The 26,014-nt window shown below is 42.6% G+C and overlaps 1 protein-coding gene across 10 annotated transcripts in view; it reads left to right on the forward strand.

Moving 5' to 3' along the window:
• Positions 1-963: 963 nt before the first annotated feature.
• The window catches only part of LOC139581093 (LIM and calponin homology domains-containing protein 1-like), a 166,704-nt gene continuing 141,653 nt past the window's right edge, over positions 964-26,014 (forward strand). For 3 of the 10 annotated variants that reach the window (XM_071410480.1, XM_071410485.1, XM_071410481.1), the window contains exon 1: positions 965-1,264. In XM_071410480.1, the coding sequence (XP_071266581.1) occupies positions 1,163-1,264 (102 nt within the window). In that variant the 5' untranslated portion in view covers positions 965-1,162. Of the gene's footprint in view, positions 1,265-26,014 lie in introns of all 10 variants that reach the window. The other 7 variants (XM_071410482.1, XM_071410484.1, XM_071410483.1 and 4 more) reach the window with 5 other exon arrangements.

Genomic DNA, 26,014 nt, shown 5'->3' on the forward strand with positions numbered 1-26,014 from the left:
AAAGAGGAGGATGGCATTGGCGTTTCTCTGCAAGTATGGTGAGTCAAAATGTTATTTCTACTTGCACGCACACACAACACACACACAGATAAATCAGTACCGTGGACAGCCACATCATATTTATTTTACGTTGAATGGACTAAATCGTTTTTGTTATCTTTTAGTTGTCACTGTATTACACTAAGCATAGGTGATTAGATGATGTTGAAACGTTGAAGTTGAAATGGTGCTGGATTAGTGGAGGCAGCGCAACAGGTGCAGACTAAAAGTGGACTGCTTACTTACGGACCCTTCCCAACAAGGGAAAGCCGTCATTGTAAATAAGAATGTGTTCTTAACTGACTTGCCTAGTTAAATAAAATAAAAGTTTTAAAAAATAAAAAAAATGCAGAGATTTTTTGTTTTAAATAATCGAAAAGTAATAACATGAGGAATAAATACACAATGAGTAAAGATAACTTGGCTATATACACAGGGTACCAGTACCGAGTCGATATGTAGAGGTACTATGTAATTGAGGTAGATATGTACATGTAGGTGGGGATAAAGTGAATAGGCAACAGGATAGATAGTAAACTGCAGCAGCAGTGTATGTGATGAGAGTCAAAAGAGTTGTCAAAGGGTCTGGATAGCTATTGGTTATTTAAATATTTAATTAACTATTTAGCAGTCTTATGGCTTGACAGGTTGAAGCTGTGCCCATGCCGAATCTTTTCAGCCTTCTGTGAGGGAAGAGGTGTTTATTTTCATGTTTAGCTCACATAAAACAATAAACAATTATGCATTAAGATGTCTGTATAGAATAAACGTAACAAAAACAGAGGTAGACATTAATAAATGCATTTCTATAGCTTCCAAAATACAGTCTTTTTTACAACGGTGTGGAAGTGCCAAGATGGAGGCACTGGGACTTCAACCCAGCGCCCCATCTGTTATCTAGTGTACATATAAATCATTGGTAGCTGCAAGTGCATTGCGGCGGGTTTGTAGCATACAACCGAAGGAGCACTGAAGGAGAGGGAGACTACCTAAACAGCAAGTCAAGACAAAAAAACGGCATTATCTGGTTTTCACGGTCAGGTGCTGAGGCTGAAGCCTGGGGATTTTCCAATTTAGTTCAAGCTTTTTTGTTCATATATTTTAACACTGAGCAGCTTTGCAAATGGCAAGTCCCGCTGCAGATATAGGACAACCACACCAGCGACATCTCCTCTCCGAATCGGCCTCCGAGCCCGCGTTTCTAGAAGCGCAGAAATGGATTGAGGTGAGTCACTGTCCTTATCAAACTCTTACGGTTACGTTATTGCATTGCAGAATACAATTTAGAGACTTGTAATTTGGCTAAAAGTGCCTTCCCGTTATCATACTATCATTTCACAAAGGCACGGCAAACCAGGCTAGCCGGGTTTATTGCCTAGTCACCTGTTGAAAAAGTGACGCAAATTCTTCATCCCACTTGCCTTGCGAACAGTAGCCTCTGCTGTGGAGCGTGTTTGGTCGGAAACAATGAATGCATCATGTGGAATGGATTTTAGGGTCATTGCGAGCTTGGCGGACAATAATCGCACAAACTGGTTTTTGTTCGGTGAGAATTTAAATCATGGCATTCACTGGAAGCATTATGGTGTCTCATTGTTCTATTCAACACAGTTTTTGGTTGTTGTGATGTGAACAAAGCTTGGTAAACTACGCCTATGTTAAATACTTTTGAGGCATGAGTTAATATACTGGACACTTACTGTATTTTCAGAATTACCCCCCACCCTCTCTCTCTCTCTCTTTCTCTCTCTCTCTCTTTCTCTCTCTCTCTCTTTCTCTCTCTCTCTCTTTCTCTTTCTCTCTCTCTCTCTCTCTCTCTCTCTCTCTCTCTCTCTCTCTCTCTCTCTCTCTCTCTCTCTCTCTCTCTCTCTCTCTCTCTCTCTCTCTCTTCTCACACACACACACACACACACACACACACACACACACACACACACACACACACACACACACACACACACACACACACACACACACACACACACACACACACACACACACACACACTGTACACACTCACACACACATCATATCACCTTGTCTCATAGGAGAGGACTACTGCCAATCTTTTGTAATAAATCAATTGCTTTCACCTTCATATGAGCTTATTTTCAACAGACATTTACTTAATCAGAAGATTTACATTCCAAATGTATTGATTTTAGCTTACTTCATGGCACCATTGTCATTACAATCACTATACCCTAGAGGGGCCAAATTGTATGTTAACCTACTTTAAAGCAGAAATGACTGGCCCTGTCGTATTTGACTGATAATTGCCCACACAGTTGAATGAGAGGAGGGCATAAACAACAGTTGGGTAGGTTGTTGTTGTTCTCTGTCCCCACAAGGGGACTGCTCTCATTACCAACACACACCTGCTGTCTGTCACTGGGTTCCCTTGAGGGGCTTGAGAGTTAATGCAGGTCATTGGTTTCTGAAGGAAGCAAACAAAAGCCAAACATACTGGTATCAGGTGAATGAAGAAGGTTTAATTTTTCTTTTTCATTTCTCAGCCATGAGTTATATTTCTTAACCATGTTTGTGTAGCTGAGTGTTAGGCCTTGGGTTCGCTCTCAGAGTAACACTTTACATTACGGTATACTTGCAAGCACACAATTCCAACCAATGTTATATAACTGTTTACTACAGATGTATAAACTTAATCTAAACTAATATGCTAATGAACAGGCCTACAGTTATAACATACTTATCATTTTAAGCATGCCTTAATGTAAAGTGTTAGCACTCTGATTGAAGCCTACCAATTTTACATTTTGTCTTGATAAATAGAGTAACTTAGATGAACTGCATTAGATACAGTATTTACCCCTGTAAAATATGCAATGAATTTGAATTTCATTGACTGCAGTTTCTTATCTGTCAGCACCTTGTCAGAGACACTGGTAAAGATGGCATTTAGGTTACTCTGAGCTTCAGACAGACATACAGTGCATTCGGAAAGTATCCAGACCCCTTCCCCTTTTCCAAATTCCATTACGTTACAGGCTTATTCTACAATTTATTAAATTATATATTTTTCCTCATCAATCTAAACACAATAACCCCAAAATGACAAAGCGAAAACAGGTTTTTATAAAAACAGAAAAACCTTATTTACGTTAAGTATTCAGACACTTTGCTGTGAGATTCAAAATTGAGCTCAGGTGCATCCTGTTTCCACTGATCATCCTTGATATATTTCTACAACTTGATTGGAGTCCACCTGTGGTAAATTTAATTGATAGGACATGATTTGTAAAGGCACACACCTGTCTATATAAGGTCCCACAGTTGACAGTGCATTTCAGAGCAAAAACCAAGTCATGAGGTCGAAGGAATTGTCCATAGAGCTCCGAGACAGGATTGTGTCGAGGCACAGATCTGAGGAAGGGTACCAAAAGAATTCTGCAGCATCGAAGGTCCCCAAGAAGACAGCGGCTTCCGTCATTCTTAAATGGAAGAAGTTTGGAACCACCAAGACTCTTCCTAGAGCTGGCCGCCCAGCCAAACTGAGCAATCAGGGAAGAAGGGCCTTGGTCAGGGAGGTGACCAAGAACCCGATGGTCACTCTGACAGAGCTCCAGAGTTCCTCTGCAGCACTCCACCAATCAGGCCTTTATGGTAGAGTGGCCAGACGGAAGCCGCTCTCTAGTAAAAGGCACATGACAGCCCGCTTGGTACTTTAAGGCACCTTAAAGACCATGAGAAACAAGATTGTCTGGTCCTTGACAAACAAGATTCTTTGGTCTGATGAAACCAAGATTGAGCTCTTTGGCCTGAATGCCAAGCGTCACGTTTGGAGAAACCTGGCACCATCTCTAAGGTAAAGCATGATGGTGGCAGCATCATGCTGTGGGGATGTTTTCCAGCAGCAGGGACTGAGATACTAGTCAGGATCGAGGGAAAGATGAACGGAGCAAAGTACAGAGAGATCCTTAATGAAAACTGTTTCAGAGAGCTCTGGACCTCAGACTGGGGTGAATGTTCACCTTCCAACAGGACAACGAGCCTAAGCACACAGCCAAGACAACGCAGGTGTGCATTCAGTACAAGTCTCTGAATTTCCTTGAGTGGCCCAGCCAGAGCCTGATCGAACATCTCTGGAGAGACCTGAAAATAGCTGTGCAGCGACGCTCTCCATCCAACCTGACAGAGCTTAAGAGGATCTACAGAGAATAATGGGAGAAACTCCCCAAATACAGGTGTGCCGAGCTTGTAGCGTCATTCCCCAGGAAGACTCGTGGCTGTAATCGCTGCCAAAGGTGCTTCAACAAAGTACTGAGTAAAGGGTCTGAAAACATATGTAAATGTGATATTTCAGGTTTTTTTCTCTAAAATTCAGTTTTTTTTCTTCTAAAATTCTAAAACCTGTTTTTGCTTTGTAATTATGGGGTATTGTGTGTAGATTGATGATGAATAATGAAAAAAATATATAAATTTCAGAATAAGGCTGTAACTTAACAAAATGTGTAAAAAGTCAAGGGGTCTGAATACTTTCCGAATGCACTGTATATACTGAACCAAAATATAAATGCAACATGGAAAATGAGTCAATTGAAATAAATAAATTAGGCCCTAGTCTTCATTCCAACCCATCTTTCCCAGTACACTACCATTTTACTATTTCCTGTTTCTTTTTATTCTTTTTATTATTTCACCTTTATTTAACGAGGTATGCCAGTTGATAACAAGTTCTCATTCACAACTGCGACCTGGCCAAGATAAAGCAAAGCAGTGCGACAAAAACAACAACACAGAGTTACACATGGGATTAACAAACGTACAGACAAAAACACAATAGAAAAAAATATATACAGTGTGTGCAAATGTAGTAAGATTAGGGAGGTAATGCAATAAATAGGCCATAGTGGCAAAATAATTACAATTTAGCATTAACATTGGAGTGATCGATGTGCAGATGATAATGTGCAAGTAGAGATACTGGGGTGCAAAAGAGCAACAACAACAAAAAATAACAATATGGGGATGAGGTAGTTGGGTGGGCTTTACAGATGGGCTGTGTACAGGTGCAGTGATCAGTAAGCTGCTCTGACAGCTGATGCTTAAAGTTAGTGAGGTAGATAAGTCTCCAGCTTCAGTGATTTTTGCAATTCGTTACAGTCATTGGCAGCAGAGAACTGGAAGGAAAGGCGGCCAAAGGAGGTGTTGGCTTTGGGGATGACCAGTGCAATATACCTGCTGGAGCGCGTGCTACGGGTGGGTGTTACTACGGTGACCAGTGAGCTGAGATGAGGCGGGGCTTAACCTAGGAAAGACTTATAGATGACCTGGAGCCAGTGGGTTTGGCGACTAATATGTAGCGAGGGCCAGCCAACGAGAGCATACAGGTCGCAGTGGTGGATAGTATATGGGGCTTTGTGTCAGGACCCGGTGCGAGAAACAGTCACTAATAATGGGCAGAACCCAGAAGATGAGGCAGACACAGCAGTACTAGAGATGGTGGTTTAATAAAAAATAGATATCTTCCAAAATACAAAGAAAATCCACAAAGTGGTAAAAACAGCAAGGGAAAAAACAAACCTCAAAAGACCAATCCAAAAATACACGAGAACAAAACCAGAGAACCTCTGGAAAATCCAACAAGAGAAAAATTATCACAAAGGCTGGGGCTGGGTGCTAACATACAAACACTGAGCAAGGAACTGAGGAACACACAGGGTTTAAATACTAACAAGGGAATGACTTACAGGTGCAAACAATAATTAGGGCAAGAAAAACAAAAGGTACAAAAAAGGTGCAAGGGGGACATCTAGTGAACAAAACCTGAACAGTCCTGGCCAAAACCTGACACTTTGGTTACAAAACGGATGGCACTGTGATAGACTACATCCAATTTGCTGAGTAGAGCGTTGGAGGCTATTTTGTAAATGACATCGCATAAGTCGAGGATTGGTAGGATAGTCAGTTTTACGAAGGTATGTTTGGCAGCATGAGTGAAGGATCCTTCGTTGCGAAATAGGAATTCTAGATTTAGTGAAGGATCCTTCGTTGCGAAATAGGAATTCTAGATTTCATTTTGGATTTGAGATGCTTAATGTGAGCCTGGAAGGAGAGTTTACAGTCTGACCAGACACCTACAGCAGAAGTTGGATATTTACATACACTTAGGTTGCAGTCATTAAAACTCGTTTTTCAACCACTCCACAAACTTCTTGTTAACAAACTATAGTTTTGGTAAGTCGGTTAGGACATCTACTTTGTGCATGACACAAGTTGTTTTTCCAGCAATTGTTTACAGACAGATTATTTCACTTATAATTCACTGTATCACAATTCCAGTGGGTCAGAAGTTTACATAAACTCAGTTGACTGTGCCTTTAAACAGCTTGGAAAATTACAGAAAATTATGTCATGGCTTTAGAAGCTTCTGATAGGCTAATTGACATAATTTGATTCAATTGGAGGTGTACCTGTGGATGTATTTCAAGTCCTACCTTCAAACTCAGTGCCTCTTTGCTTGACATCATGGGAAAATCTAAAGAAATCAGCCAAGACCTCAGATAAAAATTGCAAGTCTGGTTCATCCAGACGGTTAATTTCCAAACGCCTGAAGGTACCACATTCATCTGTACAAACAATAGTACGCAAGTATAAACACCATGGGACCACACAGCCGTCATACCCCTCCGGAAGGAGACGCGTTCTGTCTCCTAGAGATGAACGTACTTTGGTGCGAAAAGTGCAAATCAATCCCAGAACAACAGCAAAGGACCTTGTGAAGATGCTGGAGGAAACGGGTACAAAAGTATCTATATCCACAGTAAAACGAGTCCTATATCGACATAACCTGAAAGGCCGCTCAGCGAGGAAGAAGCCACTGCTCCAAAACCGCCTTAAAAAAGCCAGACGACGGTTTGCAACTGCACATGGGGACAAAGATCATACTTTTTGGAGCAATGTCCTCTGGTCTGATGAAACAAGAATAGAACTGTTTGGCCATAATGACCATATTTATGTTTGGAGGAAAAAGGGGGATGCTTGCAAGCTGAAGAACACCATCCCAACCCTGAAGAACGGGGGTGGCAGCATCATGTTGTGGGGGTGCATTGCTGCAGGAGGGACTGGTGCACTTCACAAAATAGATGGCATTATGGGGAAGGAAATTTATGTGGATATATTGAAGCAACATCTCAAGACATCAGTCAGGAAGTTAAAGCTTGGTTGCAAATGGGTCTTCCAAATGGACAATGACCCCAAGCATACTTCCAAAGTTGTGGCAAAATGGCTTAAGGACAACAAAGTCAAGGTATTGGAGTGGCCATCACAAAGCCATCACTGACCTCAATCCTATAGACAATTTGTGGGCAGAACTGAAAAAGCGTGTGCGAGCAAGGAGGCCTACAAACCTCACTCAGTTACACCCTCTCTGTCAGGAGGAATGGGCCAAAATTCACTCAACTTATTGTGGGAAGCTTGTGGAAGGCTACCCAAAACGTTTGACCCAAGTTAAACAATTGAAAGGCAATGCTACCAAATGCTAATTGAGTGTATGTAAACTTCTGTGGGTATGTGATGAAAGAATGATGAAAGAAATAAAAGCTGAAATAAATAATTCTCTCTACTATTATTCTGACATTTCACATTCTGAAAATAAAGTGGTGATCCTAACTGACCTAAGACAGGGAATTTCTACTAGGATTAAATGTCAGGAATTGTGGAAAAACTGAGTTTAAATGTATTTGGCTGAGGTGTATGTAAACTTCCGAACTCAACTGTAGATATTTGTAGTTGTCCCCATATTCTAAGTCAGATCCGTCCAGAGTAGTGATGCTAGTCGGGCGGGTGGGTGCGGGCAGAAATCGGTTGAAGAGCATGCATTTGGTTTTACTAGCATTTAAGAGCAGTTAGAGGCCACAGAAGGAGTGTTGTATGGCATTGAAACTAATTTGGAGGTTTGTTAACACAGTGTCCAAAGAAGGGTCAGATGTATACAGAATGATGTCGTCTGCGTAGAGGTGGATCAGAGAATCACCAGCAGCAAGAGCGACATCAATGATAAATACAGAGAAAAGAGTCGGCTCGAGAATTGAACCCTTTGGCACCCCCATGAGACTGTCCGAGGTCCGGCCACAGGCCCTCCGATTTGACACACTGAACTCTATCTGAGAAGTAGTTGGTGAAACAGGTGAGGCAGTCATTTGAGAAACCAAGGCTGTTGAGTCTGCCGATAAGAATGTGGAGATTGACAGAGTCGAAAGCCTTGGCCAGGTCGATGAAGTAGGCTGCACAGTACTATCTTTTTTCGATGGCGGTTATGATATCGTTTAGGACCTTGAGCGTGGCTGAGGTGCACCCATGACCAGCTCGGAAACCAGATTACATAGTGGAGAAGGTACGGTGGGATTCAAAATGGTCTGTGATCTGTTTGTTGACTTGGCTTTCGAAGACTTTAGAAAGGCAGGGCAGGATAGATATAGGTCTGTAACAGTTTGGGTCTAGAGTGTCTCCTCCTTTGAAGAGGGGAATGTTTAGGGATCTCAGACGATACGAAAGAGAGGTTGAACAGGCTAGTAATAGGGGTTGCAACAATTTCTGTGGATAAATTTAGAAAGAGAGGGTCCAGATTGTCTAGCCCAGTTGATTTGTGGGGTCCAGATTTTGCAGTTCTTTCAGAACGTCACTTATCTGAATTTGAGTGAAGGAGAAGCGGGGGGGAGGGAGGCTTGGGCAAGTTCCTGCTGGGGGTGCAGAGCTGTTGGCTGGGGTAGGGGTAGCATGGCCAGCCGTAGAAAAATGCTTATTGAATTTCTCGATTATCGTAGATTTATTTATCGGTGGTGACAGTGTTTCCTAGCCTCAGTGCAGTGGGCAGCTGGGAGGAGGTGCTCTTATTCTCCATGGACTTTACAATGTCCCAAAACCTTTTGGAATTAATTTCTGTTTGAAAATGCTAGCCTTTGCTTTCCTAACTGACTATGTATATTGGTTCCTGACTTCCATGAAAAGTTGCATATCGCGGGGGCTATTCGATGCTAGGGCAGTACGCCACAGGATGTTTTTGTGCTGGTTAAGGGTAGTCAAGTCTGGAGTGAACCAAGGACTATATCTGTTCTTAGTTCAACATTTTTTGAATGGGGCATGTTTATTTAAGATGGTGAGGAAAGCACTTTTAAAGAACAAGCAGGCATCCTCTACTGAGGTCAATATCCTTCCAGGATACCCGGGCCAGGTCGATTAGAAAGGCCTGCTCGCTGAAGTGTTTTAAGGAGTGTTTGACAGTGATGAGGGGTGGTCGTTCGACTGCAGACCCATTACGGACGGAGGCAATGAGGCAGTGATTGCTGAGATCCTGGTTGAAGACAGCAGAGGTGTATTAAGAGGGCAAGTTGGTCAGGATGCTATCTATAAGGGTGCCCATGTTTACGGATTTAGGGTTGTACCTGGTAGGTTCCTTGATAATTTGTGTAAGATTGAAGGCATCTATCTTAGATTGTAGGACAGCCTGGGTGTTAAGCATATCTCAGTTTAGGTCACCTCGCAGTACGAACTCTGAAGATAGATGGGGGGGCAATCAATTCTCATATGGAGTCCAAGGCACAGCTGCGGGCTGAGGGGGGTCTATAACAAGTGGCAACAGTGAGAGACTTCTTTCAGGAAAGGTGGATTTTTAAAAGTAGAAGGTCAAACTGTTTGGGCACAGACCTGGATAGTATGACAGAACTATGCAGGCTATCTCTGCAGTAGATTGCAACTCCGCCCCCTTTGGCAGTTCTATCTTGACGGAAAATGTTGTAGTTGGTGATGGATATTTCAGAATTTTTGGTGGTCTTCCTAAGCCAGGATTCAGACACGGCTAGGACATCAGGGTTGGCAGAGTGTGCTAAAGCAGTGAATAAGACGAACTTAGGGAGGAGGCTTCTGATGTTGACATGCATGAAACCAAGGCTTTTACAGGAGTCAACAAATGAGAGCGCCTGGGGATTAGGTGTAGTACTGGGGGCTACAGGGCCTGGGTTAACCTCTACATCACCAGAGGAACAGAGGAGGAGTAGGATAAGGGTACGGCTAAAGGCTATAAGAACTGGTCGTCTAGTGCGTTGGGAACAGAGAATAAAAGGAGCAGATTTCTGGGCGTGGTAGAATTCAGGGCATAATGTACAGACAAGGGTATGGTAGGATGTGAGTACAGTGGAGGTAAACCTAGGCATTGAGTGACGATGAGAGAGGTTGCATCTCTGGAGGCACCAGTTAAACCAGGTGAGGTCTCCGCATGTGTGGGGGGTGGGACAAAAGAGCTATCTAAGGCATGTTGAGCGGGACTGGGGGCTCTACAGTGAAATAAAACAATAAGAACTAAACGAAACAGCAGTAGACAAGGCATATTGACATTAGAGCGAGGCATAAAGCAATCACAGGTGTTGATCAGGAGAGCTAAGACAACAACGGATAAATGGCAATGAATGGGCAGAGAGGGTCAGTTAGGTACACACAGGACCTGAGTTCAAGGCTGGGGCCGACAGATCAACACAATGAGGTACTGTGCTAGTGAACAATCCAGCAGGCATCAGCTGTGTAGCCGAGTGATCATAGGGTCCAATGAGCAGCAATAGGTGAGTCAGGGAGCCGTTCGGTAGTCGCTACTACGCTAGGCGAGCGGGAGATACGGTGTTCAGAAGCTAGCGGGCCGGGGATAGCAGATGGGTCTTCGGCAACATCGCAACGGAAAAGCCTGTTGAAACCACATCGGACAATTACGTCGACAGACCAGTCGTGATGGACCGGCGGGGCTCCGTTTCGACAGTAAAGGGTCCAGGCCAATTGGCAAAAGGTGTTGTAGACCAGGAATTAGCTGGTATTCTTCATCGGCTAACCGGGAGATGGGCCTAGCTCGAGGCTAGCTCATGGCTAACTGGTGCTTGCTTCGGGACAGAGGCGTTAGCCAACAATAGCCACTCAGTTGCAGCTAGCTAGCTGCGATGATCCGGTGTAATGATCCAGAGCGGCAGGAGTCTGGTGATGTGGTAGAGAAAAGCAGTCCGATATGCTCTGGGTTGATAAGTCGCTGTGCAGACTGGCAGGTATTGACTGAACTAAAGCTGGCTAGTGTGCGAGCTAAAAGTGAAGACAGCTAGCAGTGACTAACAATGACTAATAGCTAGTAGCTAGTTAGCTGGCTAGCCTCTGATGGAGGTTGCAGTTATAACGTATAAAAATAGCAGATCCGTACCACATTGGGTGAGGCGGGTTGCAGGAAAGTATATTTAGTTCGTAGATGGAAAGTGAGAATAAAATATATACGAAAAAAAACGAAGTAACAGCCTATTTACTATTTACACAGGACAAGACAAACACACGTCTGACTGCTACGCCATCTTGGTTATTTGGTGCAATACATCCTTATTTTGCAATACATCCTTATATTTTACTGTGATGTCTTACGTGGGTCTTGAACCTCTCTATTTGTGCAATTTCTACCGAGATTGCCCTAAAAATATATACTTTACCTAAGAGTATAATCATATTTCCCATTAGTTGGTTGTGTTTTTTCCCCAGATCTATCAGTACTGTTTTTTGATCCATTTGAACACAGACATTGTGACTTAACAACCATTCCTGGACCTGACTCTAAAAGCAAGCCACCGAAGGACAGTACCAAAAGACATTATCTATTGATTTTGTTTACTTGTAGCAGAGTCTGCATAGGGATGACTGTTCAATGCCCAATATATTGAGTATTCTTTTTGTGGCGATAATTTTATATAATAGTTTACATTTTAAATAATGGCTTGATGCGTCATTTTTTGTTTGGTATATCAGTTCATAAATCCAGTGCAATGGTATTGGGACGTCAATATATTTTACATTGTCATAAATCATTGTGCTATTGTCACAAATTGAGCCACGGATTTAAATGGCACCACCATCCTAGCCAACGTTCTTGACATTTTTCAACCAGGAAGGAAAGTCTAGTTTCCTGTAAGACTTGAAATTCTTCCATCAAGCAGAACAATAATTGTGGACTTTGTTTTGAACCATGGGGGGTTGTTCTTCCTCCTATTCAACAGCAGGAGTTCATTTAGGTTTGTTCCCAGATTAGGACTTTCATCAAAGCAAAGTGACCTGCCTCCTTCTCTGGGTACAAAAACAAAGGCACACATCAAGTTAGTGTTGAGGCGCGTACAAGTTGCTGAGCAGGGGACAAGGAATCCTAAATAACTGAATCAGCCGTCACTGTATTTACTTCCTATTCAACAGTTTAGGGTCATCATCATCGTATAGTAGTTATAATTGGTCAATTGTTGTCTTTGTCTTTATATCTGGAGACAGACAGACAGACAGACAGACAGACAGACAGACAGACAGACAGACAGACAGACAGACAGACAGACAGACAGACAGACAGACAGACAGAGACAATGGGTATAGTCAAACAGATGGGAAGATGGAAGGATGGATAGAGTGATACGTGGAGCAATCTCTCAGTAGCATGTATGATTTTAATTGGGGCGTTAAAAAGACTGAGATGGCCTCCTAGTTTACTGAGCTAAGGCTCATGGGAGCTGGTCTCTTTCTGGACTGTCAAGGGAGGCCCTGGAACTTGACAGTGTGTCTCTGTCTGCAGTGGGGCAAAGACACACACACACACACACACACACACACACACACACACACACACACACACACACACACACACACACACACACACACACACACACACACACACACACACACACACACACACACACACACACACACACACACACACACACACTGAAGTAACCTGCACAGTGTGTCATTACCTGCAACAGAACACATATTCACTCACACTTACTGTATAATACAATTAGAGAAGCCCTATCTATTTTCCTATGGAGTTTGGGTGACATTTCAATGGGAAATTAGGTGTCCCCTTCACTGTTGCTCTTCGACACAGAGCGTTCACTGTGATATGATATTGATATACACACATCCATTTCTACATAAGGACTGGTTCCAGTGCAATTCCAACAAATGGTCTTGTTAGCAATAGAGGCTAAAGTTCAGGCAGTATTATCTCAACAGGCTTCTTGCATGCCTAACTTCAAGTTCAACTCCTAGTGTAATTGTTATTTTGCTTATCATCTTAGACACTTCTATCAATGAGCCCTTGATTCACAACCTATATTTCCTTCTTGTCACACCACTGTTTCCCCCCTCACTATTGGAGATCCAAGAACCCATTTCATTGAAATTAGCTTTTTAGGCTCAACCCAACTCAGTTGTACTGGGGGGAACTGTTCTTTTGGTAGAAATTCTGCAAGGGTGAGATACCCAAATTGGTCTAGAGAAGCAGAAATGATGACCGCCCGCTATGAATGGTTCCTTTCAGAACAGCGCTGGGGTGGTTTCTATTGTTTATGGCACACACACGATTCAATACCCACCCACCCCAACATTCCAAAGCTCCTGAATCCCCCCACCTCATTCACACACACACATGCATACACATACTCTTCCCTCAGTTAGTTGCCCCTGGCAATAATGCACCCTGTCACCAGCTCTGGAAAGTGACACAATCATCCCTCAGCTGACTGGCAAGTGCCGGGTCACCACTGGCCCTCGACTCTGACAGACGCCATGTCAGCCCAGTGATTTTCAGTATGAAATAACAACGGTTATAATATTTACATGAAAAAACACTACAGACCACGAGACACCTTGGACTAAAAAGCCCTTTCAGTGTAAATTCTCTTTTTTCGTCTGGGTAACCAGTGCAAAATGTTCAGTGTTCACAACTTTGGTTTTACCCCAAAATATGTGCCATACTATATTTTAGCAACAGACGTTTCTTTTTATGATGGAAAGATTAACCCCATCGTGAGTATACATCAATATTTTCAAGCAGTTTCCCAACCTGAGAACGTTGCTTAAACAGGCCACTATCCAACATAGTTCTGTAGTTTAGGCTAGCTGCACTAAGTGCTAGCTAAGTGATATCAGTGTCTCCGACATCTGCCTCTGTAAAGTGAATGAGGGTAGTTGCAGGGCTGGCAGTGGTGTAAAATACTTAAGTAAAACTACTTTAAAGTACTACTCACAGTTGAAATTGGAAGTTTACATACACCTTAGCCAAATACATTTAAACTCAGTTTTTCACAGTTCCTGACATTTAATCCTGGTAAAAATTCCCTGTCTTAAGTCAGTTAGGATCACCACTTTATTTTCAGAATGTGAAATGTCAGAATAATTGTAAAGCGATTGATTAATTTCAGCTTTTTATTTCTTTCATCACATTCTCAGTGGGTCAGAAGTTTACATACACTCAATTAGTATTTGGTAGCATTGCCTTTAAATTGTTTAACTTCGGTCAAACGTTTAGGGTAGCCTTCCACAAGCTTCCCACAATAATTTGGGTGATTTTTGGCCCATTCCTCCTGACAGAGCTGATGTAACTTTTAATTTTTATTTTATTTCACCTTTATTTAACCAGGTAGGCTAGTTGAGAACAAGTTCTCATTTGCAACTGCAACCTGGCCAAGATAAAGCAAAGCAGTTCGACACATACAACAATACAGAGTTACACATGGAATAAACAAACATACAATCAATAATACAGTAGAAAAAGTCTATATACAGCATGTGCAAATGAGGTAGGATAAGGGAGGTAAGGCAATAAATAGGCCATGGTGACGAAGTAATTACAATATAGCACTGGAATGGTATAAAACACTGGAATGGTAGAATGTGCAGAAGATGAATGTGCAAGTAGAGATACTGGGGTGTAAAGGACCAAGATAAATAAATAAATAAATACAGTATGGGGATGAGGTAGTGTCTAACTGAGTCAGATTTGAAGGCCTCCTTGCTCGCACACGCTTTTTCAGTTATACCCACAAATTGTCTATAGGATTGAGGTCAGGGCTTTGTGATGGCCACTCCAATGCCTTGACTTTGTTGTCCTTAAGCCATTTTGCCACAACTTTGGAAGTATGCTTGGGGTCATTGTCCATTTGGAAGACCCATTTGTGACCAAGCTTTAACTTCCTGACTGATGTCTTGATGTTGCTTCAATATATCCACGTAATTTTCCTACCTCATAATGCCATCTATTTTGTGAAGTGCACCAGTCCCTCCTGCAGCAAAGCACCCCCACAACATGATGCTGTGCTTCACGGTTGGGATGGTGTTCCTCGGCTTGCAAGCTTCCCACTTTTTCCTCCAAACATAACAATGGTCATTATGGTCAAACAGTTCTATTTTTGTTTCATCAGACTAGAGGACATTTCTCCAAAAAGTACGATCTTTGTCCCCATGTGCAGTTGCAAATCGTAGTCTGGCTTTTTTATTGCGGTTTTGGAGCAGTGGCTTCTTCCTTGCTGAGCGGCCTTTCAGGTTATGTCGATATAGGACTCTTTTACTGTGGATATAGATACTTTTGCACCTATTTCCTCCAGCATCTTCACAAGGTCCTTTGCTGTTGTTTTGAGATTGATTTGCACTTTTCGCACAAAACTACGTTCATCTCTAGGAGACAGAACATGTCTCCTTCCTGAGCGGTATGACGGCTGCGTGGTCCCATGGTGTTTATACTTGCGTACTATTGTTTGTACAGATGAACCTTCAGGCGTTTGGAAATTGCTCCCAAGGATAAATCAGACTTGTGGAGGTCTACAATTTGTTTTTCTGAGGTCTTGGCTGATTTCTTTTGATTTTCCCATGATGTTAAGCAAAGAGGCACTTAGTTTGAAGGTATGCCTTGAAATACATTCACAGATATACCTCCAATTGACTCAAATTATGTAAATTAGTCTATCAGAAGCCTCTAAAGCCATGACATCATTTTCTGGAATTTTCCAAGCTGTTTAAAGGCACAGTCAACTTAGTGTATGTAAACTTCTGACCCACTGGAATTGTGATACAGTGAATTATAAGTGAAATAATCTGTCTGTAAACAATTGTTGGAAAAACAACTTGTGTCATTCACAAAGTAGATGTCCTAACCGACTTGCCAAAACTATAGTTTTTTAACAAGAAATTTGTGGAGTGGTTGAAAAACGAGTCTTAATGACTCCAACCTAAGTGTATGTGAACTTTCGACTTCAACTGTAACGAGTTTTTGTGGTTTCTGTACTTCTCTTTACTATTACTATGTTTGACAACTTTTACTTTTACTTCACTACATTCCTAAAGAAAATAATATACTTTACTCCATACATTTTCCCTGACACCCAAAGTATTCGTTACATTTTGAATGCTTCACAGGACAGGAAAATGGTCGAATTGACACACTTACAGTATCAAAGAGAACATCCATGGTCATCCCTATTTCTTCTGATCTGGCGGACTCACTAAACACAAATGCTTTGTTTGTAAATTATGTCTTAGTGTTGGAGTGTGCCCCTGGCTATCCATAAAAAAATTATCAAATAAAATACATGGTGCCATTAAATTATTTATACTTTTACTTTTACTTTTGATATATATTTTAGCAATTAAATGTACTTTTGATACTTAAGTATATTTAGATCTAAATACTTTTAGACTTTTACTTTACTGGATAAAGTAGTACTTTACTGGATGACCTGAAAGTTTTCAATTTTTTGAAATTTTTTCCACTTTTCCACTACTGAGGGAAGGTCAATTAAGGTTTACAGTGAAGCCCTCCCACTGCTTTGGAAAGCTCAATTTTTTTTGTGCAACACTACCCACAGTGTACTAAAACCAGACGGGATAAATATGCGTGTTAGCTTGGTTAGCCTGTTAGCATTGGGTAGCGGCTAATGATTTGAATAAACTAGCTCTAGAAATATCATAACAAGCCTTAACACAAGGTCAAGGCAGAGTGCAAATTATACTGTTACATTTGGGGGGTGTCAAATGTGGTGTGCACATTTGTATTTTTAGAGGTTTTTATTTTTACCTTTTCATTTGGAATGAACACAACCAATCATGATGTTTTCATATTTTTGTCAAACCAAGGAAGGCTACCTGCTCGTGTTCGTCTACTCCAAAATAATTCCAGATGAATGGAGAGACATCTGTTAAAAAAACAGTAAAAAGTAAATGACATTTGGCGATTGTCAATGGGTCTAAGCTCCCTTATAGCCTGAACTAATTTATGTTTCTTTATGACTAAATTACATTTTTTGTAGAAGGAAAAGTTGGGACACCTGAAAAGGTGCTGAGATAAGGGAATTTCCCGGGATGACAAGTGCAGCCATATGTTTTATTTATTTTTTCAAACCATGACACAGAGGTGGGGGTGTTTGTTGAATTTGGAATAAGCTTTTATTTTCATATTTACCACTGTAAATACAAATTGCATTTTGTAACAATTAGGAAAATGGTTAAATTAGCATTATTTGGTGACCCCCAAAGTTTGACTTTGTTGCATTTTAGAGGGACTCATGTCTCATTCAGGGGGTCTTACACCCTCCTGGGCCCCACATAATTCACACTCTGGGTCAAGGACTGGACCTCCTTGAACAAAGGCAACCAAAGCCAGGATACGCCCAAAGTGAGTACAAACGCTGAGCGGAAATAGACGCTTGAAGCAGAGCATGTCTTCCTGCCTTACAAATGGCTGAACATCTTGACCTTGTCTCTTTTGTATTCAATATTGTCCTTTCTGGCAACAATGTTACTGCTTTTGTTTGTGTGAGAAAGCAGGGATGAGAAATACTAATCATAAGGTGAGGGATACACTGTCTAGCCAATGTCATCATGGCCAAGTCTTTTTTCCACCCCCCTCTTTCAATACCATTTGTTTTGTCTTCCCACATCTCATTCATTTGACTATTAAGTTAAAACCATTAGGCATTATTTGCATAAGAATAAATCGGCTTCTCTCACTTTTTCTCACATTCTCTCTGTCTCTCTTCTGAATCAGTAAGAATCAGTAATCAGTCAGAATCAGTAATCTAGTCCTCTGGGCATTCTCATTGTCTGTGTCACTATAACTGTATGAAGAGTTAGCCTATATCCATGTCAAGGGTGCCTGGACACTTTTGCAGAGAAATGGTAGATTGCTACTGACTATAAATGTGTGTCATCATGGGGGAAAACGTGGTTGGCTTATCAGTTATCTACCAGCATGCAAAAATTATACACTAGCGCCAATAACTCTACCACCCTCAACTCCCCCTCTGTTCTCACAGAAATGGTTGCAGGGAATTGGATAAATGACCTGTATTTGTTTTTGTACACTTTTATAGTCTATGTATTCAATGAAATAGTGAAGATGTTCCAGACATTCCCAGTAGAACTGGATTCGGAATCTCAATCCCACCTGTTTGTGCTTCCGATGATTCAGTGACTGGGAGAGACTGAGACTGGATTATTAAATTGTAACTTGTTCAAGTTTACCGTAACACTTGGTTTTCCTGATATCCTCCCATGAGTCCTTAGGCGTTTTGTCAGTACGGTAGGTCAAGTATTCCCGCGTTAATCGTCGATAGAGTGACAAATGTACAAGCTACAGATGTTCGGGTGTAAACCTGTTTCTTGTAATATTCCCAGGTTGCATATTTTCTAAACTGAAGCGTATGCAGGCACAGCGTGTGAATTGGATTTCTGCGTAGGAGTATCTGTGTAACAGAGAAGTAGCCTCAATCTGGGCCTTGAAAATTTAAGTATGCCTCCTTTTCTTAACATTCCCTCTCACTTTATATGGATAGTTGCCTACAGTTGAGCTGATGTTCAACTAACTAATCACATGCTGTTTGCTTCATTAATCAATTGTAGCATCCAGCAACTACCTTCACTGCTAGAGTGACTGAATATATCAACATGAACCTAGCTATTGTCTGCAAACTGTTTCAACTACTAAATCTGCTAGATAGTTTGTTCAGAGTCAAAGCATCTACAGATAGTCTTTGCAGAAATAGTATCCCTTATTCTCCTCTCCCAGTGATAATGATGAGGTGAGATGATGAGGTGGCAGTTGGGCAGTAATGTACAGTTGAGGTCTTGTTCCGCTCGACTGTATCAGGCTTCTCTTCCACCCTCAGCCAGGCCTGGTATCAGGAACAGAGGTCTCTTCAGTCCACTTCATATTGGCCGGCAGCCAACACCAGCCTAGCCAAACCATTTAGGCTATTTGTTTAGTGATGTCTACCATTTGATTGGCATAGAGCATTTAACAGCTTGCAACCAATCCCAACATTCAATACAAACCTGTCAACAATGCTGTAAAACAACGCCGTCGAACAAGAATCAAATCAATCAAATGTATTTATAAAGCCCTTTTGACATCAGCAGTTGCCACACTGTGCTTATACAGAAACCCAGCCTAAAACCCCAAAGAGCAAGCAATGCAGATGTAGAATCTCACTGACCTAGGAAGAAACCTAGAAAGGAACCAGGCTCTGAGGGGTGGCCAGTCCTCTTCTGGCTGTGCTGGGTGGAGATTATAAGAGTACATGGCCATCTTCAACATGTTCAAATGTTCATAGATGACCAGCAGGGTCAAATAATGATCACAATGGTTATAGAAGGTGCAACCGGGGTAAATGTCAGTTGGCTTTTCTTAGCCGGGCATTCAGAGGTTGAAACAGCAGGTGCGGTAGAGAGAGAGAGAGAAAAGGAAAGAGGTAGAGTGTCGACAGGTAGCATCCGGTGAATAGATCAGGGTTCCATAGCTGCAGACAGAACAACCCAGGACACCAGATAAGACTGAGAGAATTACACCAGATAGGACAGACTGACCCTAGCCCCCGGAACATAGACTATTACTGGAGACAGGGGGTGTTGGGGGATACTGACTCAGTCCCAAATTACCCCCGGACAGGGCCAACCAGGCAAGATATAACCCCACCCACTTTGCCAAAGCACATCCACCACACCTCCAAAGGGATATCAACAGACCACTAACTTACTACCCTGAGCAAGGCAGAGTATAGCCCACTAAGATCTCCCTTATCACATAAGCCTGAGGGGGCGCAAAACCGGACAGGAAGATCACGCCAGTGACTCAACCCACTCAAGTCGAGTATAGCAGAAAAAGCCTGGCATGACGTGATGCAGCCCTCCTAGGTACGCCATGGGAGAGCACGAGCTAACCAGTGACTCAGCCCCTGTAATAGGGTCAGAGGCAGAGAATCCCAATGGAGAGAGGGGAGCCGACCAGGCAGAGACAGTAAGGGTGGTTCGTCACTCCAGTGCCTTGTCGTTCACCTTCGCAACTCTGGGCCAGACTACACTGAATCATAAGACCTACTGAAGAGATTAGTCTTCAGTAAAGATTCAAAGGTTGAGACCTCTCACATGGATCGGCAGACCATTCCATAACAATAACGAGGCCTTTGTCTTGTGACCGTAGCATACGTGTGGGTATTGTATGTATGGAAATACCAAATTGGAGATAAAGTGAGATGCACAAATGAGATGCACAAATTTTATACCCCCCCATTTCTCAGTGCACCTGTAACTTTCTCACTCTGCTATGCTTTATCTTGGCCAGGTCGCAGTTGCAAATGAGAACTTGTTCTCAACTAGCCTACCTGGTTAAATAAAGGTGAAATTAAAAATTTAAAAATAAAACTCATCATTATTCACAATTAATTCGGGACTATCCGTAATCATGGTAGCGTGTACATTGATGTAGAAGTGTTTAAAAACCTGTTATTATCACATTTCAGGTATGACCCAGATACAGACCGTGTCGAAGAAACAAACGTTTATTTGTAATAGGCAGGCAAACAACAGGTCAAAGGCAGGTAGGGGGCAATAATCCAGAGAGGGTGCAAAGGGTCCAGAACGGCAGGCAGTCTCAGGGTCAAGGCAGGCAGGGGTCAATAATCCAGTCCCCAGCTTAGTGCCATCGCCAGGCACGAGGTGGGAAGGATGGTCTCAGGTTCTGGGGTAGTAGTCGTGGGGCTATAGCAGCATGACAGCGCATCTGGAGCCAGGAGAATCGCAATAGCACATGAACCTGAGTTAATTTATGAACAGGAGCTGGATCGTCTCGCTGTGGTTTCCTGACATACATAGGTTGATGGGGGTGGTATTGTGGGTGACCCGGCCTATAGAGCGCCCGTCCAGTGTTCTAACGTCCATTGGAATGGAGAGGGGCTGAGTGGGGATATCCAGCTCGGAAGTCAGGGTAGCGTCCATAAAGCTCTCATTGGCCCCAGAGTCGATGAGGACACGGAGAGATTTTGACTGGTTCCCCCACCACAACATGGCAAAGGGATGCGAGTAAAGGGAGAGGAAAAGTTCTCCGTATGGCCCACCAGAATACTCGCTCCTACCGGTGTGCCTGGTCTTTTAGTGGACCGGTGGAGACGAAATGATCAGTAGTCCCACAATACAGGCAGCTCTTAGTGTGAAGCCTGTATAGACGTTCAGCTGGAGACAGCCTAGCTCTACCTAGTTGCATGGGCTCGGGAAGAGGTGAATTGGCAGCCTTCGGAGACTCTCGGGGGAACTCGGGTAGCCTCGGGTTCTCTCGGCCATGGAGCTGTTGGGAACTTCCGGGATACCTCGGAGGCGAGGTGGAATCCTTGGACGGACGAGTGAAATCGAATTTCCTCTCCTTCTTTCAATCCCGTAGTTGCCCATTGATCCAAATGATCAAGGCGATGAGTGAGTCGAGATCCGTCGGTAGTTCCCGGGCAGCAAGCTCGTCCTTTACATCCTCCGAAACTCTATGCAGGAACATGTCGAACAGTGCTTCCGGGTTCCAGGCACTCTCAGCTGCCAACATCCACTGCGTAGTTTGCCACACCGAGGGAGCCTTGCCAAAGCCTTTCTCCCGGACAATGAAGCATCGAAAACCTTCTTTAGCTCTGCCACAAACTCCTCCAGACTGGAGCATACAGCCAACTGTTGTTCCCATGCTGCCGTAGCCCAGGCTAGAGCCCTCCCAGACATCAGCGTGATGAGGAATGCTATCTTAGAGCGGTCTGAGGGGAAGGAGGAGGGATGTCGCTCGATGATGAGTGAACACTGAGCGAGAAACGCCCATCATGTGCCCGACTCTCCGTTGAAGCGCTCCGGGGTGGGTAAGTGGGGTTCCCGGGAAACTGGGGTGACGGCGCTGCTAACAGCCGGGTTACTGAGGGGCTGGGAGGTTACCGTCGTGGTAGGCTGCATAGTAGACAACCCACGGAATTGCTCCAGCTATGTGTTCAATGCTTGGTCGTGACGTTCGGCCAAGGTCTGGAACTCTTCTATAAGACCACAAAGCAACTCCTTGCGCCTTCCACTGTTGCTTCCTTGGGGAGGAGAGGGCGTTGCGGAGCTGGTCCGAGTCTGCTGGGTCAGTCATGGCCAGTTCGTACTATCACATTTCAGGTATGACCTAGATGCAGACAGTGTCGAAGAAACCAAAGTTTATTTCTAATACAGGGGCAGGCAAACGACAAGTCAAAGACAGGCAGGGGTCAATAATCCAGTAAGGTGGGGTAAGGTACAGAACGGCAGGCTCAGGGCAGGCAGAACGGTCAAAACAGGGAAGGACTAGAAAACAGGAGCAAGAAACAGGCAGGAGCAAGGGAACACATGCTGGTAGGTTTCACGAACAAAACGAACTGGCAACAGACAAACAGAGAACACAGGTAAACATACACAGGGGATAATGGGGAAGATGGGCGACACCTAGAGAGGGGTGGAGACAAGCACAAAGACAGATGAAACAGATCAGGGTGTGACAATTATATTGTTATTTACAATAAAAGGGACTCCAAAATGACACAATACATTATTTACCATTCATTTCTATTTGGCAAAACATAATCTGAAACACAACCAAAGCAAACAGCAAATGTATCCAACAAGTGTGTATAGTCACAAGCTTGATGTAATCATTGTGTGTTAGGAATATGGGACCAAATACTAAACTTTGGACTACTTTAATAAACATACAAGTGAATTTACTCCAATACTTTTGGTCCCCTAAATGCAGTCATTTCTAAACGGTTCACCCAATATGGATGAAAATACCCAGTCTGCACTTTAACCTCATAGTCATTGTATCATTTCAAAGTGCTGGAGTACAGAGCCAAAACAACAACAAATGTGTCACTGTTCCAATACTTTTTTTTAGGTAGGAGCAAGTCCATGTAATGCTTTGTAGGTTAGCAGTAACATGTTGAAATCATCCAAAGCCTTAACAGGAAGCCAGAGGCTAGCACTGGAGTAATATGATCACATTTTTTGGTTCTAGTCAAGATTCTATAAGCTGTACTTAGCAATAGCTGAAGTTTATTTAGTGCCTTATTCGGGTAGCCGGGGAGTAGAGAATTGCAGTAGACTAATCAAAAGCATGGATGAGCTTTTCTGTGTAATTTTTGGACCAAAAGTTATGAATATGGAGAAAAAACTGCTCTTATATTTTTTTCTGTTCGTCAAAAGAGAGATCAGGGGTCAGAGTAATGCCGAGGTCATTCACAGTTTTATTTGATACGACTGTACAACCGTCAAGATGAATTGTCAGATTCGACAGCAGAGCTCTTTGTTTCTTGGGACCTAGAACTAGCATCTCATTTTGTCTGAGTTTGAAAGTAAAACATTTACCACCATCTACTTCCTTATGTCTGAAACACAGGCAATTTTGGGGCTTCACCATCTTTCATCGAAATGTACAGCTATGTGTCGTCTGCATAGCAGTGAAAGTTGACATTATGTTTCCGAATAACATCATCAAGAGGTAAAATATATAGTGAAAACAATAGTGGTCCTAGATCAGAACCTTTGGGAACACTGAAACTTACCATTCTTACCAAACTTTACCGCTCATCCACAGAGACAATCTGATTTCTTTCAGACAGATAAAATCTGAACCAAGCAAGAACTTAGACCAATTAGGGTTTCCAATCTCTCCAAAAGAATTTGGGGATAGATGGTGTTGAAAGCGGCACTAAAGGTGAGAAGCACGAGGACAGACGCAGAGCCTTGATCTGACGCCATTAAAAGGTCATTCGTTTACATTTAGAATGGCCCATTATTAATGGTCAGGACCAGTTGCAGGGGGAAAAAGACACGTCATCTGTATGCACTCGAATACCGAATGGAGGCGGCGCGCTTTTTTCCGGCCAGTCCTTTTTTCAATGATGCCTGGTAGGATACTTTATAGCGGAGCTGCGCTTAATATGAGCAACTGACAAATACATAATAGAACTCTTATTTCTCTCCACTCATCAACCACTGTTTGAGAAGCATGCTCTCGCCACCCCGACAGGTGATATTCCACCCAAACACTATCTCCTGGGCTCTCCAACCCTGTTCCTGCAGCTACCCAGTACTTAATTTGGTAAACCAAGTCAAATCTGTTCGGGAACATCGATAGTAACGTGTTTTTCGCAATGAAACATATTTCACTAAACTGTTTACATATTTCACTAAATGTGCACGCTTCGAGAAAGAATAAAGGAAAGAGAAGAGGAGATGGAAACGTGTAAGGTAACCAGTCCATCCAATATGCATAATAATACAGTCCACACTCAAAGGCGATTACTAGAATGTGTTTAATTTTGAAGTATAGGCTAGACCAATTACGTACCAAAGTCGTCTTAAATCTGTTTTGTTTTATGTTTTTCTGCCATGCGTAATATGCGGTAGGCACAAGGCACAATCTTAATTAATTCCGTTTTTTTTAGGCTTGGCGTGTTTTGAATGAATCATCGCCTTCGAAAGCGCTGCCCATGTAGTTGTGTTAGGCTTTGAAACAACATCCACATCAACCATGTTCTACACTGTTTCAATCTGCTGTTGAATTCTTTCTTCAAATTGATCATCATAGTGAGGTGAGTTTTAAAAGCAGGATACTGTTTTGATGATAAGTGTTTGATGTGATTTTCGATGGCATTTGTATTGATGTCAGAGTGGTTAGAGAGACAATAGAACTCTGAGTACCAGGCCATTAGTGACTTGATGGTCATTAGCAAGTTGGGTACTACCAAAGCATGTCCAGAGTGCATAAAAAGAGATTACCTGGTGTCTCAATGGTCATGTGTAATTTTACTGCGGTCATGACTCGTGGCTGTCGGTGTGGCGTTAATACGGTCACGCAACAGCCCTAATTGACCCTAGTTGGGCGTCTGACGTGGGTACCCCACTGCATATGTTTGATGTTAAGGAGGGGTTGCGCGTCTTATGTCATCATGCTACCCCAAAATAGATGAGAGGATCAGGGGTGGTTCTGCGGGTGTGTTGGCTAACCCCCTCCCCCTTAGGGCTGGAAGGGACGCTCAATGCAAGTGATTCTTCTTCAATCAGTGTAAGTAGTGGTTAGAGATGGACACATGTCCAAAGTCTTGTTGGAAGTTTCTAATGATGGGATTGATTAAGTATTTTAGACATTACTGCCTCATTTTTTAAATAGTGTTACTTTAGGACTGTTGCGGTGACCGTATTACCAACACACCGCGGTCACCAGTCATGAAGGCAGTCAAATTCGACGTGACCATTTATTCATTGTAATTAGGCTTCTCCAAGCCCTGATGCTGCAGATGGTCATTAGTAGCTTACCAAACTTGCTAACTGCCTGGTACTCAGCACTCTATTGTCTCTCTAAACCAAATCAAATCACGTTTTATTGGTCACATACACATAGTTAGCAGATGTTATTGAACGTGTAACGAAATGCTTGTGCTTCTAGTTTCGACAGTGCAGCAATATCTAGCAAGTAATTTAACAATTCCACAACAGCTACTTAATTCACACAAATCTAAGTAAAGAAATTGAATAATAATACATATAAATATATGGATGAGCAATGACCGAGCGTCATAGGCTAAATGCAATAGATGGTATAAAATACAGTATATACATATGAGATGAGTAATGCAAGATTTGTAAACATTATTAAAGCGACTAGTGATCCATTTATTAATAGGGCTAGGCCCCTTTTTTCTCAATTTCCGCCTGAATGACGTGCCCAAAGTAAACTGCCTGTTACTCAGGCTCTGAAGCCAGGATATGCATTTAATTGGTACCATTGGAAAGAAAACACGTTGAAGTTGTAGAAATGTTAAAATAATGTAGGAGAATATAACATAATAGATATGGTAGGAGAAAATCGAAAGAAAAA

Source organism: Salvelinus alpinus, chromosome 7 (genome assembly GCF_045679555.1).
Source record: "Salvelinus alpinus chromosome 7, SLU_Salpinus.1, whole genome shotgun sequence".
NCBI classification, from domain to species: Eukaryota; Metazoa; Chordata; class Actinopteri; order Salmoniformes; family Salmonidae; genus Salvelinus; species Salvelinus alpinus.